Below are 14,076 nucleotides of genomic sequence, written 5' to 3'. Positions count from 1 at the left end.
GGCTCAAAGCTTCCCTCAAGAAGAAGGCATATGGGCCTCAACAGATGGGTCTAGAAGCTGGGAGGGGTAGGGGGAGGTAAGCCCAGCCTCCCTGACTTTCCCAAAACCTCTGACCTCAGCCTTCTCCCAGGTGGCTTGTGCTCCTGGCAGCTACGTCCCTGAGATCCTGAAGTGAAGGCTGTCTGTACTGTGTGAGCCTAGGAGCTGGGAGGAGTGCACGGCATGCAGCTCAGAAAGATCACTCAGCTATTGCCAGGGGCAGTGCAAAATGGTACAGCCACTCTGCAAAGCAGTTTTGCAGTTTCTTATAAATATACACTTATCATGTGACCTAGTAATCTCTGGAAAGTCCAAGACATTTATCTAAGAGAAATGAAAATTATTTTCACACAAAATCTTGTACACAAGTGTTTATAGCAGCTCTATTCATAATTTCCAAGAACAGAAACAACCTAAAGATCTCTCTGCTGGGGATGGATAAACACATTGTGGTAAATCTCTCCTATGGAATAAAAAAAAGAGAGAGAGAGAGAGAAAAAATCAAACTGTTAATACATCAAACAATATGGATGAATCCCAAATGCATTATGTTAAATGAAAGAAACCACTCAAAAGGCTGCATACTGTATGGTTCCATCTATAAAGCATTCTAGAATGTTAGATATAAGGCTATAGAGCATAGGGGCTGGGACTGAGTACAATGGGGCAGCATGAGGGGTTGAAAGAATATTTGCATCTCGATTGCAGTGGTGATCACACAACTGTAAGCATTTGTCAAAATGCATAGAACTGTGCAGCAAAAAGAGTGACTTTTACTATATGTAAATAAAGAAAATAAATCAGTAACAGTTATGTCATGAAAGGTGTGAAGAAAGGTTTTAAAGCTCCCAGACCTTGTAGCAGCTTTCCGTATAAATGCACACTGCCTTTTCCTGTCGGTGGTAACCAGGAAAGCAGAGTGGATTGTTCTAGATTCCCATCACATTTTCTTGCAGGTGATGAACACGTGACCGTATTTCCTAGTTGCTTCCCAAGAGAGATCATGGTTGGGCACAAGCAGTGGGTTTTCTTACTCTGACAGTCCCAATTCCTTCCCCTCAGCTTTTCCTCCTTTTTTTTCTCCCCCAAAAGAATGTGTGACCTTAGCATTCCTCCTTGGACTCATTCTTTTAATATAGATTCCCCTTTTGTTCCTCTTCAAACTCTTCATCACCAAATTGAAAGTCAAACTGCATTGTGTGTATGACATGATCAAAGGACCATTCAGGATCTCCACTTCCTGTAAAGAAACTTTCCAGGCTCTGCACTGATACCAATGGGGTTGAGAGACTCGCTCCTAGAAGTCTGTCCCAGGACCAGTAGCAATAGCATTATCTGGGAGCTCATGAGAAATGCAGATTCCTGGGCCTGCCCTGGCCAATAGAGAAGGATCTGCCTTTTAAGAAGATGATTAGGTAATCACAGGCACATTAAATACCACGAAGCCCTACTTCAGATTCAAGTGTCTATTCTAATGACATGATAATTTAGATTCCCACTAGCTGTTGTGGGAAGAAGTGGGCCTTAAGCCTCATCTAACCCTGACTTCAAGTTCTACTGCTTATTATCTCTATGCCCTCCATCTCAGTGAATGGTTTCAAATATATATAACCTTTTTTAATCTCAGTTTTCTCATCTATAAAATGGAGCTATTAATGTCAATTTTATAGTATTGCTGTAGAGGTTAAATTATGTAATATAGGAAGGCAACGCTACAGTGCCTGGCACAGGGCATAGATTTATATATCTCAGTTGCCCTACCTCACTCCTCAACCTACCTGGGCGACTTGACATTGTTGCCAGAACATTAAAATCAAATCCCAAATCAGATAAGACACTCGAGTCTATGACCATGCCACCCTGAACATGCCCCATCTTGTCTGATCTTGGAAGCTAAGCAGGGTTGGGCCTGGTTAGTACTTGGATGGGAGACCACCTAGGAAGACCAGGTGCTGTAGGTGCTGTAAGCGTAAAACAAGAAGAAGAAAAAAAAGTCTCTGGAGAACCCCAAAGTTAACAAGAGACAAAGCAAAAACAAAAACAAACAAACAAACAGATAAGACTCTTGAAGGAATTAAATGATCTGTGGGTGGATGGGCAGGGGAAGAGGCAGAGGACTTTGTTAATAGCCTATTTTCGGAATATGCTATATCAATGATTATCCAAGTTTGGTCCCTGAAATAGCACCACTTGGCAATTTTTCAGAAATACAACTTTTAGGGTTCTACCCCAGACTTACTAATTAAAACTGTGTTGGAACCTAGCAATCTGTGATTTCATATGCCTTCCAGGTGATTTCGACACATGCTAGTGGGACATTGTCAAGTAAAACCAAAAACCTACAATTTCATTACAACAGCCAAGATGTGGAAGCAACTACATATTCATCAATAAACAACTAGATAAAGATGTGGTACAATAAAATATTACTCGGGATTAAAAAGAATAAAATCTTAACCATTTGTGACAACGTGGACGAACCTAGAGGGTACTATGCTAAGTGAAATAGGTCAGAAAAACAAACACCATATGATTTCACTTATATGTGAAATCAAAAAACAAAATCTAAATGAACAAACAAAACAGCAACAAACTAATAATTGCTAGATGGGAGGGAGTTGAGTGACTGGGTGAAAAAGGTAAGGGAATTAAGAAGTACAAATTAGCAGTTACAAAATAGTCATGGAGATGTAAAATAGAGCATAGGGAATATAGTCAATAATATTATACCTTTGTATGGTGTCAGATGGGTACTAGACTTATCAGGGTGATCATGTTGTATCGTATAAATCTCTAATAATTATGTTGTACACCTGAAACTAGTATAATAATGTATGCCAACTATAATTAACGAATAAAAAAAAGAAACTTCATTAACTTCCTTAAAAAAAAAATCTTACAATTTCGACCTTTATTGAAGACATAGGATAAAGAAGAAATATTTAAAGAGGTTTGCTAGAAAACTAAGCTAATCCTTAGGCTTCTGGATTATTGGTTTTCGAACTCAGTATTTAAACACACTTGCATGTGAAGACACAGCTTGTTCTGTTGTGATGTGTATTGCCAGCAATTGCAACTGATTAGTTCAAAAAATTCATTCAGTAGCTTCTTGTGCTCCTGTTACCTGTCAGACACTGCTCCAGGGTCCACTAATAGAATGAAACCTTAAGTGATGCGATCATGACCAGTAATTGGTTGGTTAAAAAAAGTTAAAGATGAAGTCAGAAAACCTTTTACTTTAACATAAAATATGGATATTTACCCACCTTTTGTTCTAAGAAAAAGGCTTCTTAAGTTGCTAGTGTTGCATCCTATCTCATTGATAACACATCATTTATAATTCTCGATTTTGGTTTCCTTAAGTTGGAATGAAAGTTAAGACACTTGTTAAGCCATCTGAATGCAGAATCCTTCTATATTTTTCAGATTTTCCTCCCATTATTTTGAAGTTGTCTTGCTCACATTCATTCGATGAAAATTTATTTTTAGCTACTAGCATTTATTCTCATCAACTTACATTCAACTTAATTTACATAGAAGCAACATCTTGCTTTTAGCACTCATAATTCAGCTGTTTATGTAATAGTGAATTAAATTATACAATTACAATAACAAGTATAACTGGTATATACAGGTTTGGGAACACGCCCAAACCAACTGTTGGAAAATACAACATCCCACTCCTCCTCTTTGGAACAGAACTTAGTTTATTAGTTACACGAGTTCTCCATGCTGTAGGAAGAAGTCAGTATTTATCAAAGAAGGGAAAGAGGACATAGGTCGATCCAATGAATAGGTTAAATAGTGATGGTTATAAGAGTCTCTATCAAGATTGTTTTAAGGAAGCTTGCAAATAACTTATTTTTAAAGATAATTTGAGCAGACTCAAGATTATTTCTATAATCATGCCTAACTCACATTTCATTCTCAAGTGGAGGCTATTAAGGATGGTTACCCGAGGCTATGCTTAACTCAGAAGTTTACTAATGACACTTATCACTCTCTGCATTCTTGCAAGTCATTTTTGTGGTTCTGTTTTCTTTAAAATTTCACCCACAGAGGCTGTATTGGCTATCTATTGCCATAATAGTACTGCATAACAAACCAGCTCCAAACTTATTGACTTAAAAGAACCAGTCATTATTTCTTACAAGTCTATAAGTTGATTGGGCCAATTAGGCTTATGTCAGTTGGGCTTCCTGGTGTGTCTGCAGTTAACTCGTGGGTCAGATGGAGGCTGACCAATTAAGGAAGATCTCATCTGGGACCCCTCAGTTCTCTTCCACATAACTGCTCATCCTCCAGCTGGTTAGCCCAGTTTGTCCCATGACAATAGCAGAGGCTTGAAACAAAAAGAATAGAAGTGCACAAGAACTCTGAAGGCCTAAGCTTAGAGCTGGCATACTATCACTTCTGTTTCACTCTGTTAGTCAAAGCAAGTCATCAGGCCAGCACAGACTCAAGGGATGGGGAGATAGGCTGTAGTTATTGTTTAGAGAAACTGCAAAATCACATGTGGATATGGGGCTGGATGGGTAAAGAGTTGGGGCAATTTTGGCAATTAACCAATCATAGATGCATTGGTAATTATGAGTGCAGAAAAAGATAGATTAAAAAGTAAATTTAAATTCCCTGAACCTAAGTTAATAACCTTATTACTATTATTTGTGGAGTTGAAGTCTAGAAGAAATCAAAGCATTTAAAAAATCATGAATTAAGTATTTTTTGATATCAGATTAACCATATCATCATTTCTTCTTGTAAAACTTACACTTTTGAGAAAGCTAAATGGCTCATTTCACCACTTATATGCTTATAAAAGGCTTTTTATAAGTATCCTGTCTCACAAAAGAGGCTGATAGCTCGTTAGTTTTACTTCTCAGAAAAAGTGTACTGAATTTCATCAAAATTTACACATTTACATGAGAGACCTCAATTAAGAAGAAATCCACTGTATCACTGACCTGGGAAATCACACCATGTCAACTGGAAGATTAGTGAGCTCAGAAAAGCTGTGTTATTAGGACCCACATTGGATCAGTCTTTGGACAGGGTGATTGGTGAACACCGTTAGAACAAGAACAATTAAACTGTTACAGATTTAGTCCATATTCATGTCTCGCACATGAGAATTTATTCGGTGATTCAATATATAGTTGCTGAGCAGCTATTAAAAAAACAAAGACGCTGCCGCACTAGTTAGGGATCATCTTCAGATTAAACGAAATTGTCAGCAAGATGTATACTTGAGACCATATTAATTTTCCTCCTTTATCCCTTTTACCTCCCTTGTCCTTAACCCTGATCAGCTTCCTTTGAACAGTATTTTGGTGTCCTGCCCACAATTTTTAGTGTGTGTCATTTCTAAGAAACAGTTTCATTTCTCAGCATTCTGTAAGACCCAAGTCCCCCTCCTCAAACGTTTATAATCATATACCCACATATATATGGATATATTTTATAACGAAATGCCAGGAAAAGCCTGTTTCATCATCTAGCTTGTTGGCTCTGCATGGGTTAAGCTAATCTTGAAGCTGTATTTTCTTGGCCACTCTGGCTGGCTGTGAGCTTAGCATCCAATTCTCAGTTCAAGTAGTTATGCCTGACCTACCTGTCTCCATTTATTATTTTCCTCCTTGATCTTGGTCTTCTACCTTTAACTCTATTTTCCCTGGTCCTGATATTTATTTACTTATATATTTCACCTGGAAGATGCCTGAATTTTGTTTTCTTTTTAGAATATGCTGATACACAAATATATACTTGGGTTAATCACTGTGATGAATTCTAGTCATGACACTGAGCTCATGATGGGACCATGAGAATGTAGATTTGACTAACCAATACTTCTACCCAATGATGCAGCATGGCAACCATTGAGTGGAAAGAACATTTGACAATATCTGCCTAACTGTACACTTTCTGTATTCAGTGTGGGTTAGGCCTTAATGTACATACAAATCACCTGAGGATCTTGTGAAATTGCAGACTCTAACTCAAAAGGGGAGGTGGGACTGAGAGTCCAAATTTCTATCAAGCCCCAGTGATGCTAATATGCCTGGTCTTCAGACCCCATTCAGAAGAGCAAGGAATAGATTATATAATAACAAGCTAAGCTATGATGACCAACTCTGCGACATTTAGAGTTGACTTATTGGTTGTAACCATTTGGCAAATATATGAGTGATTGACCCTCAAGAAGTTAGTTTAGAAAGCAGACGGGTTTATGCTGTTCTCATGCCTTCGTACCAGACTCTACTAATCTTTAATCGGTGGCATCAACATCATGTCTAAAAATGGATCCTAGGTTCTCTTTGTGTTTATAGACTCCAATTCTCATCCTACCTACTTATTTTGTCATGGCTTCATAGAGGTGAGGATCCTAGGAAAGCACTTAGTTCAACTTCTGATCCAGAATGAGGAATCTTCCTCTCTTCTGCCGCTGACCAACAGTCTCAGCAGCTTCTGTTTGATTACCTTCGGTGGCAGATATTATCTCCAAAGCAGCCTGTTCCATTAAGGAGTAGCTCTTATCGAAATAATGTTTGTCTTTCTGCTGAGTCAAAATCGACTTCCTTGTAACCTCCATCCACTGAGCCTAGTCTGACATTTACAGCATCTCAAGTCTGCTCTTTCTTGTCTTTCCAATATTGTAGACATCTGCTATGCTTCCTTTCCACTCTTCTCCAAATCAGACCCTCCCAAGTTCTTCAGTTGCTCTGAATAAAGGTCTACATTTTTAGGCCTTTCATCACCTTCTTCTGGGCATAGCCTTTAAAATGGTGCCTAGTGACAGTCACGAAAAAAAAAAAATGCTGTATGATTCCACTTATACAAGGTACCTAGAATAGCCAAATTCATAGAAAGGAAAATGGAAATTGCCAGGGGCAGGTGGAGGGAAGGAATGGGGAGTTGTTTATAGGTACAGCGTTTCAGTTTGGAAAGATGAAAAGTTGTGGAGATTGGTTTCACAACATGAATGTACTTAACGCTATTTAACTGTACACTTTAAAATGGTTGATGGCAAATTTTGATATGTGTATTTTATGACAATTTTTTAAAAAATGTGCCCAGAGCTGGTCGAACCCTTCAGTTGTATGAAAGTTGGTACAGAATATGCTGGAGCTATAATTTTTCCTTAATTGCTAACCCCCTATATTTCTAGTATGCAGCCTCAGACTGTGGCCCTACCCTTCTTAGTGGCTGCATTGCACTGTTAAGGCATATTACACATGTGATTTATTAAAACCCCTAGCTCCTCTTCACATGACTCACTGCCAAACTATTCTAAATGAATGTAATTGACTTCTCTAGTTTTTACCTGCCTTTGAAAAACATCACTTCCATGGATGGAAGCCATCTTTTAGAAATTAAATTTTCTTCTTTATCTTCATTCTAAGTTTTCTATGCCTTAGTTTTATTTCCAAAAGAAAAAAAGAATCTGTGGAAATCATTTCTGAATAATACTTATGAAAAATCTGTGTATCAGTAAACCTATATTATGACTGCTATCTAAAAATCTAGAAATTCATAGGTAGCACTTGCACCAATATTTCTTTGCTCAAGCTATTGTTACTTTAGCTATCCTTGAACGTTTTTGGCAGAAAAACAATAATAAAAAAACAACAACCATTTACCTTCCAAATGAAAAAGTAAACTTAAGCATTGCAATCACCCACTTTTTGTTCTTAATAACTTCTAATTTAGAGAAAGCCACCAGTAAAGAAATCACTGGCTTGAGAACAAAAGTGTCAAACACAGACATGGTCTTGTAACTTATTGAGAACCATTAACCCAAACATGAAATACTGGGATTTGAAGCCCTGTGGCTTTTGTGCTGTTGCCAGGTGTAATCACCTTTCTTTGACTCTCACATTTGTGTGTTTTGAAATTTTCTCAGATAACTAAGTATATTTAGCTCTCCTTTTCACAAGTTCCAACAACTACTTTGATTTTTTTTTTTTTTAAGATCTGGAGGCAGATTTTGTTTTGCTCGTGTTTGGAAAGCTGAGTGCAAACGAGATGAAAAGGTGCTCACAGAGTGTATTGTATTGTGGTAGTTTCTGTGGGGCCTAAAAAAACAATACTTTTCCTCCCACCTTCTAATTTCTTCTAGCTGGGCTAATTAAATTAACAGAGACAGGTTAACCGGAGAAAAATCAAATTTTTAATACATGCACATGGGGAATTCACATAGCATGAAAATTCCAAAGACAGTGAGGTAACATGACATTGGGTAAATACGACATTTTGCACAAAGGGAAAAAAAGGGGAAATGGGGTCTTAGATTTCAGAAGAATGAGAGACTCAAAGCTAATTGAAGCAGAGAAGAACACACAGGGCAGGTAAATTTTTGCTTGGCAGTTCAGAAACAATGAGACACAGGGGGTAATGTAGTAAACATGCTTGGAGCTGTCCTGACTAATGCCAGGGTGAAAACGCTTAAGGTGATTATGCCAAGCTTCCATTTCTGAAGCAGGTTTTGTTTTTGTTTTTGTTTTTAATCTGAATCTCTTTAAGAAAAAGGGGAAGTGAGAAACTTCCTGAGTTTGTTGGGCTTTAATTGATTTCAATTCTGAATAATTTGCATGCCAAGATACCTCATTCCAGGGACACCCTCCACATTTCCCAATGCTACCTGCTTCTGGAAGGGTAATTTCCAGAGCCTTTTAGGGGATAAAAAGGATTATGAGAGCTCAGTCACACTTCGCAATTATAGAAAATTGTTGCGTTTAGATCAATTAACTGTACAAATGGACCAATTTGGTTTAAAAAATGCTATCCCAGAATATCTATGGATCAAGTCATTTAAATGTCATTCACAAAACAGGCAATGGTCTACGTCATCACAAGGAGGGTGAGTAACTCATTTGCAGCTGTATTGAGATTGTCACTTTAATAGCAACTTACATTCAGGATTTATTTTCAAAGAAGATTCTCAACTGTAAGAAAAGAGTACATTTTAGAAGTGAAACTCTTCCCAGCTCCAATAAAACTATGAAAGGTCATAAAGAATCTTTGGTTTTAATTCAAGGAGTAAAATGAGAGAATTAGTCCTACAATTCCTGGATTTTGCATCCTGGGTTTTTTGACTTTCTGTGATTGGCTTGTTAAAGGAGATGAGCACACATTACTCTATTGATAGATTTCCATGTAATGACTATGAGACAGGGTGGGAGCAGGACAGGTAAAATTATAAATACCTGAGCTCAAAGCAAAACCAAAACAATGTTTAAAACGACGCTCATACAAAATTGCTGTTGATAATGCAAGAAATTCATAGTTCTGGTTTCCAAAGAAAATTAATTCAAATCTCTTGTGTATGTAAAATGAAGCTTTGAAAAACAAGCTTGGATCTACTCAATTTACGCTTGAATGTATAAACTTGTGGCTTGTTTATGGTTGCTGTGGGAGCTATAACTTAATATTGATTTTTTAATATCTAATTTTGTCTAATTTGCTGCCCACAGGTCTTTTTTTTTTTTCTTATTTTTTCTTAATGTCTTAGGATGTGGAAAAATGAGAATAATCCACTGAAGTGCTTCCTTGGAGAGCTGGCTGGGGAGAGTTATGGGGCCTGGCATTTTCTGCGATGATAATGTGGTGGAACAAGAGAAAAGCTTATAGGACATGTAAGCATCCTTTGGTTCTGTTGAAAAGGAACAGAAAGATATCACATCTGCTTTTCCATGGAATAGGGCTTGTGAACTTGCCCTAATGTCTCTGAAATATTCGAACAAAGAAAAAGGAAAATATTAGAAGATGTTTTACATGACCCTTTGTATGTGGACCTTCCTTTCATATTTATTGGAAAGAAAGGAATTATAAAGAAAGAAATGTGGAAAAGGAATCACATTCCTTTTTTCCACTACTACAGTCTACACTATCATCATCCCTTACAATTATGCCCTCTACTCTGTAGTGCTTACTTAAGTCCAGTATTTTGTGTCATCCACTGTATTCTTTGCATCCTACACAATACCTGGTACATCGATAACTATTTTCCTCAACATTTTATGGTGAAAAAATTCAAACGCAGAGGATTTGAAAGAATTTTAGTGAACACCAGCATACCCACCACTTAGATGTTGCTTCAGCATCTACTTATCCATCCAGCCATCCTCTATCCATCAATCCCTCTAATTCTTAATCACTTCCAAGTTGCAACTATCTTTTCAATTTCCTCTAAATACTTCACTCATATAATTAACTCAGTTTGAATACTACAACTTTTTTCTTTTGAACATAATAAAATACACCAATCTTGTGTACTATTTAATGAATTTTGACAAATTCATATGTACACCTGTGTAACCCAAACCCTTATCAAGATACAGAACATTATCCCTCCCCAAGAAGAGGCCTCAAGCCCATCCCAGTTGTCTTCATCCTCTTATCTACCCAACCAATAATTTTCATTATTTTTTTTACAATGGTTTTTCCTATTTTAGAACTCTATATAAATGGATTAATATGTAACCTTCTGGGTTTAGTTTCTGTCACTCAGCATATTTTTGAAATCATCCGTTTCTCCATGTAACATAGTTCTCAGTAAATACTGATTTGCTGATTTGTATGTGTTGATTAACCAGGGCTCTAAACTAACTAAATGTATTTAAATACAATTATAATAGCTTGAACATCTCTTATTATGCCTTTGGAGGGGGATTCAGCACTGCTGTTTGTTGATGACTCAATAAAGGTAGGGTAAGTTTTGTGTAAAAAGAAAAATGAGGTATCATCTTTTAAAATTAAAAAAGATACCCATGGACTGCTTTGGTTTGAGCTCAAAAGACAGGCTAGACTGAGTGTAGCCTCTCCTCTTCTAGGTGCAGGTATAAAGGCTAAATGTAGCATTTTTGACAGGATTGTTTTTTTGTTTTCTGGAATATTCACTTACTATAGGCTATACCCAAAGGCAAGATGTGACCTTGGCCAAAGGAAATCTGTATATTTGAGTTCTTTCTGCAGTAGTTCCCTATTCTCTAGGGAGGGAAGCTGAGAACTGGCTGCAAGGAAGTGGAGAATAAGCTTCCACTTGATATCTGTTGTGGCAAACATGAGTGGCTTTTTGGGGGAGTACCAATTAGCCGAAAGAGTCCCAACTGAAAAATTTCAAAAGAATCCCCTCAAGCCCACAACAATCTTCTTTAAAGCGGGTTCCCAAGCTCAGGGAGGGTGAGGAACACTGGCATGAGGATTTTATTTATTAGTGATCTTACATTAGTTAGGGTTATTAAGATGGTTTTGACCCCTAGGTAATTTGTTCTTTCTCATTAGTCAAGGGGACTAAACTCATGTGCGGCTTGAAGACGGCTCCAGCTTATGAGCAAGCCAGTTCACTACCTAGAGGTACCTGCAATCCCAGGTAGCCCTCTTGGGTTGTCAGGTGGCTGGATCTAAACTCTTCAGCTAAAGGAATGAATGGCTTCCTAGGCTTCTTCTTGAGGAGTGTGGGGGGTGGGGGGATGGTTATGAAGCACAGAATTAAAACAGGTTCAGGCCATGGGGAACTCCAAGGGATGTTCATTCTAAAACATCACAGCCATCATGAGTTTTTCCAGCACCAGCATTTTGCTTTTAAATCATTACTTAGCACCCCAGTTAGGGGAATTTGGGGGTTAGAGGTGATGTGGTAGAGGTTGGTTTTTGAAAACTGGTGAGAAGTCTGTATAGGAATACAGTTGACAACCAGATGCCTTGCATTTAGGGTAACTGGGGAAAACAAGGACTGGGACACATTAAAACGAAATACCTAGGTTGCTATTGCCTATACCAGCTGCAAACTTGTTTTGCTCTTGGATATGCTCATTTGAAAATAAGATTGTTAATTCTCTCCGCAATGAGCATTAGATGAGCCACATTACCATTAAGGAGGTACCTTTCTTAGGTGCACTATTTGGACCGCTGAAATGCCAAGATTCCTAAACCATCCTTGGTTGCTTTAAACCAGTATAAAGAGGTCTGTTAGCTGCCTTTTTTATTTTCCAGTGTGATTCTGAAAGCTAGCACTGAAAATATTGTCCATGTTGAGCCACCTATTAAATGCAGTAAATAACCACACATTACCCAGCCTTTTATGCTCTCATAACTCGATTATGTTGGAAACTACTTTCCCTTGACCCATGGCTGCCCATCATGGCCCAGCTCTACGAAGGGCTTGGGCCAGGATCTGGTCCCTGAATAATAACGCTTTTCCACAGGACATATCCAATACAAGGGCCAAAACTTTGTCCACCCTTCAATGGAAATACTTTTTTCCCCTAAAGAGGTCCCCCCAAACGCAACAGCAGGTCCACTGGGGATGGGGTTGGGAGAGGCTTCGGCCAGCCAGCAGGGTTCCTTTGACCTTAGTTATGACCAGGAGTGTCGCTGTTAATTGCGAGCCTCTCCTCAAGGTGGAAAACAGCCTTCGTTTTCACGGCCACCCTAGAGAAGTCAAGTTCTGCTGCTACCAGGCTATGGCGGTGAAATGGTACTTTCCAGGCTCATGTCTTGCCATCCAGAAAGCTGCTCGGAGGCCGCCTACAGGTGCAATCCCGGCACTGCCTCTTGGGCAGCAGGGTTGGGAGGATGTGAGCCCAAGCTCACCAGCATCTCTATCTGCCCCTCCCAAAGCCCGAGTAGGGCCCCAGCGTACCCGCCGCCCTCTACCCCGGTTCTTCCCTCGCCTCTGCCCTGGCGCGGCTTGCAAAGGAAGCTGAGAGCCCTCCGGGGCACCGCAGACTCGGATTTGGGAGGGGGTGGGACGCAGCCGAGGCTTTCCCTCGAATCTGTGGCAAGCCTGGCTCCGGGAAAGTTTTTCAAAGTTCCCAGCAGCGCCTGCCCAGGTCGCCTCCGCTGGGCGAGCAGACGGCGGCAAGCGCGCCAGCCTCGCCGCCGTCGCCGCCGTCGCCGCCGCCGCCGCCTCTGCCGCTACTGCCGCCAGCAGCGCGCTCTGGGCGGCTAGCTCGCTCGCGGGAAGCGGGCCGGGCTCCCGGCGGGCAGGCCCTCCTCCTGGGGCGAAAGCCGCAGCTGACGCAGGCGACTCGGAAGGCGGAAGCTGCTCCGCTCCGACCGCTTAGGCAAAGCCGCGGCGCCTACACCTGGGGCCCCGACGGACGGGCAGAAGCGCCCAGCCTGAGGCGCCTAAGGGGGGCGGTCTGCACAGGGGTCCTCCGCACCTCACGAAGGAACGTATACTTCTAAGTTCCTCCTCGCGTCCACGCCCGCCTTCCCCAAAGCTCTCGCGGGCGGGGGTCTCCGTTGGGGTCCCCGACGTTGACTGTGCCTTGCGCGTCCCTGAGCCCTCCGCCCCTTCCAAGTTCCTCCCAGTACTCCCCCTACCCATCAACCCGGAGGGGCAGGGGCGTGTTCTGGTTGGACACGCCCCCTCATGAATATTAATAAGCGCGCATGCGCCTGCCCAGAGCGCTGAGTAAAGGTGGCCAGCCCGGGCTGCGGCTCCCAGACGGGCTCTCCGAGTCCCTCTCCGAGAGCCGGGCGGTCACGCGTCATTGTGTTACCTGCGGCCGGCCCGGAGCTGGGCTTGGTTTTTTTTTTTTTTTCTCCCCTCCCTCCCTCTTTTCTGTGCAGCTGATCTGAAAGGGAATAAAAGGCTGCGCATAATCATAATAATAAAAGAAGGGGAGCGCGAGAGAAGGAAAGAAAGCCGGGAGGTGGAAGAGGAGGGGGAGCTCCTGAAAGAAGCGATCAGAATAATAAAAGGAGGCCGGGCTCTTTACCTTCTGGAACGGGCCGCTCTTGAAAGGGCTTTTGAAAAGTGGTGTTGTTTTCCAGTCGTGCATGCTCCAATCGGCGGAGTATATTAGAGCCGGGACGCGGCGGCTGCAGGGGCAGCGGCGACGGCAGCACCGGCGGCAGCACCGGCGGGAACACCAGCGCGAACAGCGGCGGCGGCGGCGGCGGCGTCCCGAGTGCCCGCAGCGCGCGGCGCAGCGATGCGATCCCCACGGACGCGCGGCCGGCCCGGGCGCCCCCTGAGCCTCCTGCTTGCCCTGCTCTGCGCCCTGCGAGCCAAGGTAGGAGCCCGCTGGG

The 14,076-nt window shown here is 41.3% G+C and overlaps 1 protein-coding gene and 2 pseudogenes across 2 annotated transcripts in view; all 3 read left to right on the top strand.

The window, feature by feature from the left end:
- Window positions 1-1,881: 1,881 nt before the first annotated feature.
- LOC118610228 lies at window positions 1,882-2,000 on the top strand (annotated as a pseudogene).
- Window positions 2,001-12,500: 10,500 nt separating this feature from the next.
- Window positions 12,501-13,445, top strand: LOC118610004 (annotated as a pseudogene).
- A 23-nt stretch (window positions 13,446-13,468) lies between these two features.
- The window catches only part of JAG1 (jagged canonical Notch ligand 1), a 35,825-nt gene continuing 35,217 nt past the window's right edge, over window positions 13,469-14,076 (top strand). For both annotated transcript variants that reach the window (XM_016138108.2, XM_016138107.2), the window contains exon 1: window positions 13,469-14,060. In XM_016138108.2, coding sequence (XP_015993594.1) covers window positions 13,980-14,060 — 81 coding nt within the window. In that variant the 5' untranslated portion in view covers window positions 13,469-13,979. The remainder of the gene's footprint in view (window positions 14,061-14,076) is intronic.

The sequence above is a fragment of the Rousettus aegyptiacus genome, unplaced genomic scaffold (assembly GCF_014176215.1).
Source record: "Rousettus aegyptiacus isolate mRouAeg1 unplaced genomic scaffold, mRouAeg1.p scaffold_m13_p_12, whole genome shotgun sequence".
In the NCBI taxonomy this organism is placed as follows: domain Eukaryota; kingdom Metazoa; phylum Chordata; class Mammalia; order Chiroptera; family Pteropodidae; genus Rousettus; species Rousettus aegyptiacus.
Note: the sequence above shows the minus strand (reverse complement) of the source record. Positions and strands in the feature narration are given on the sequence as shown.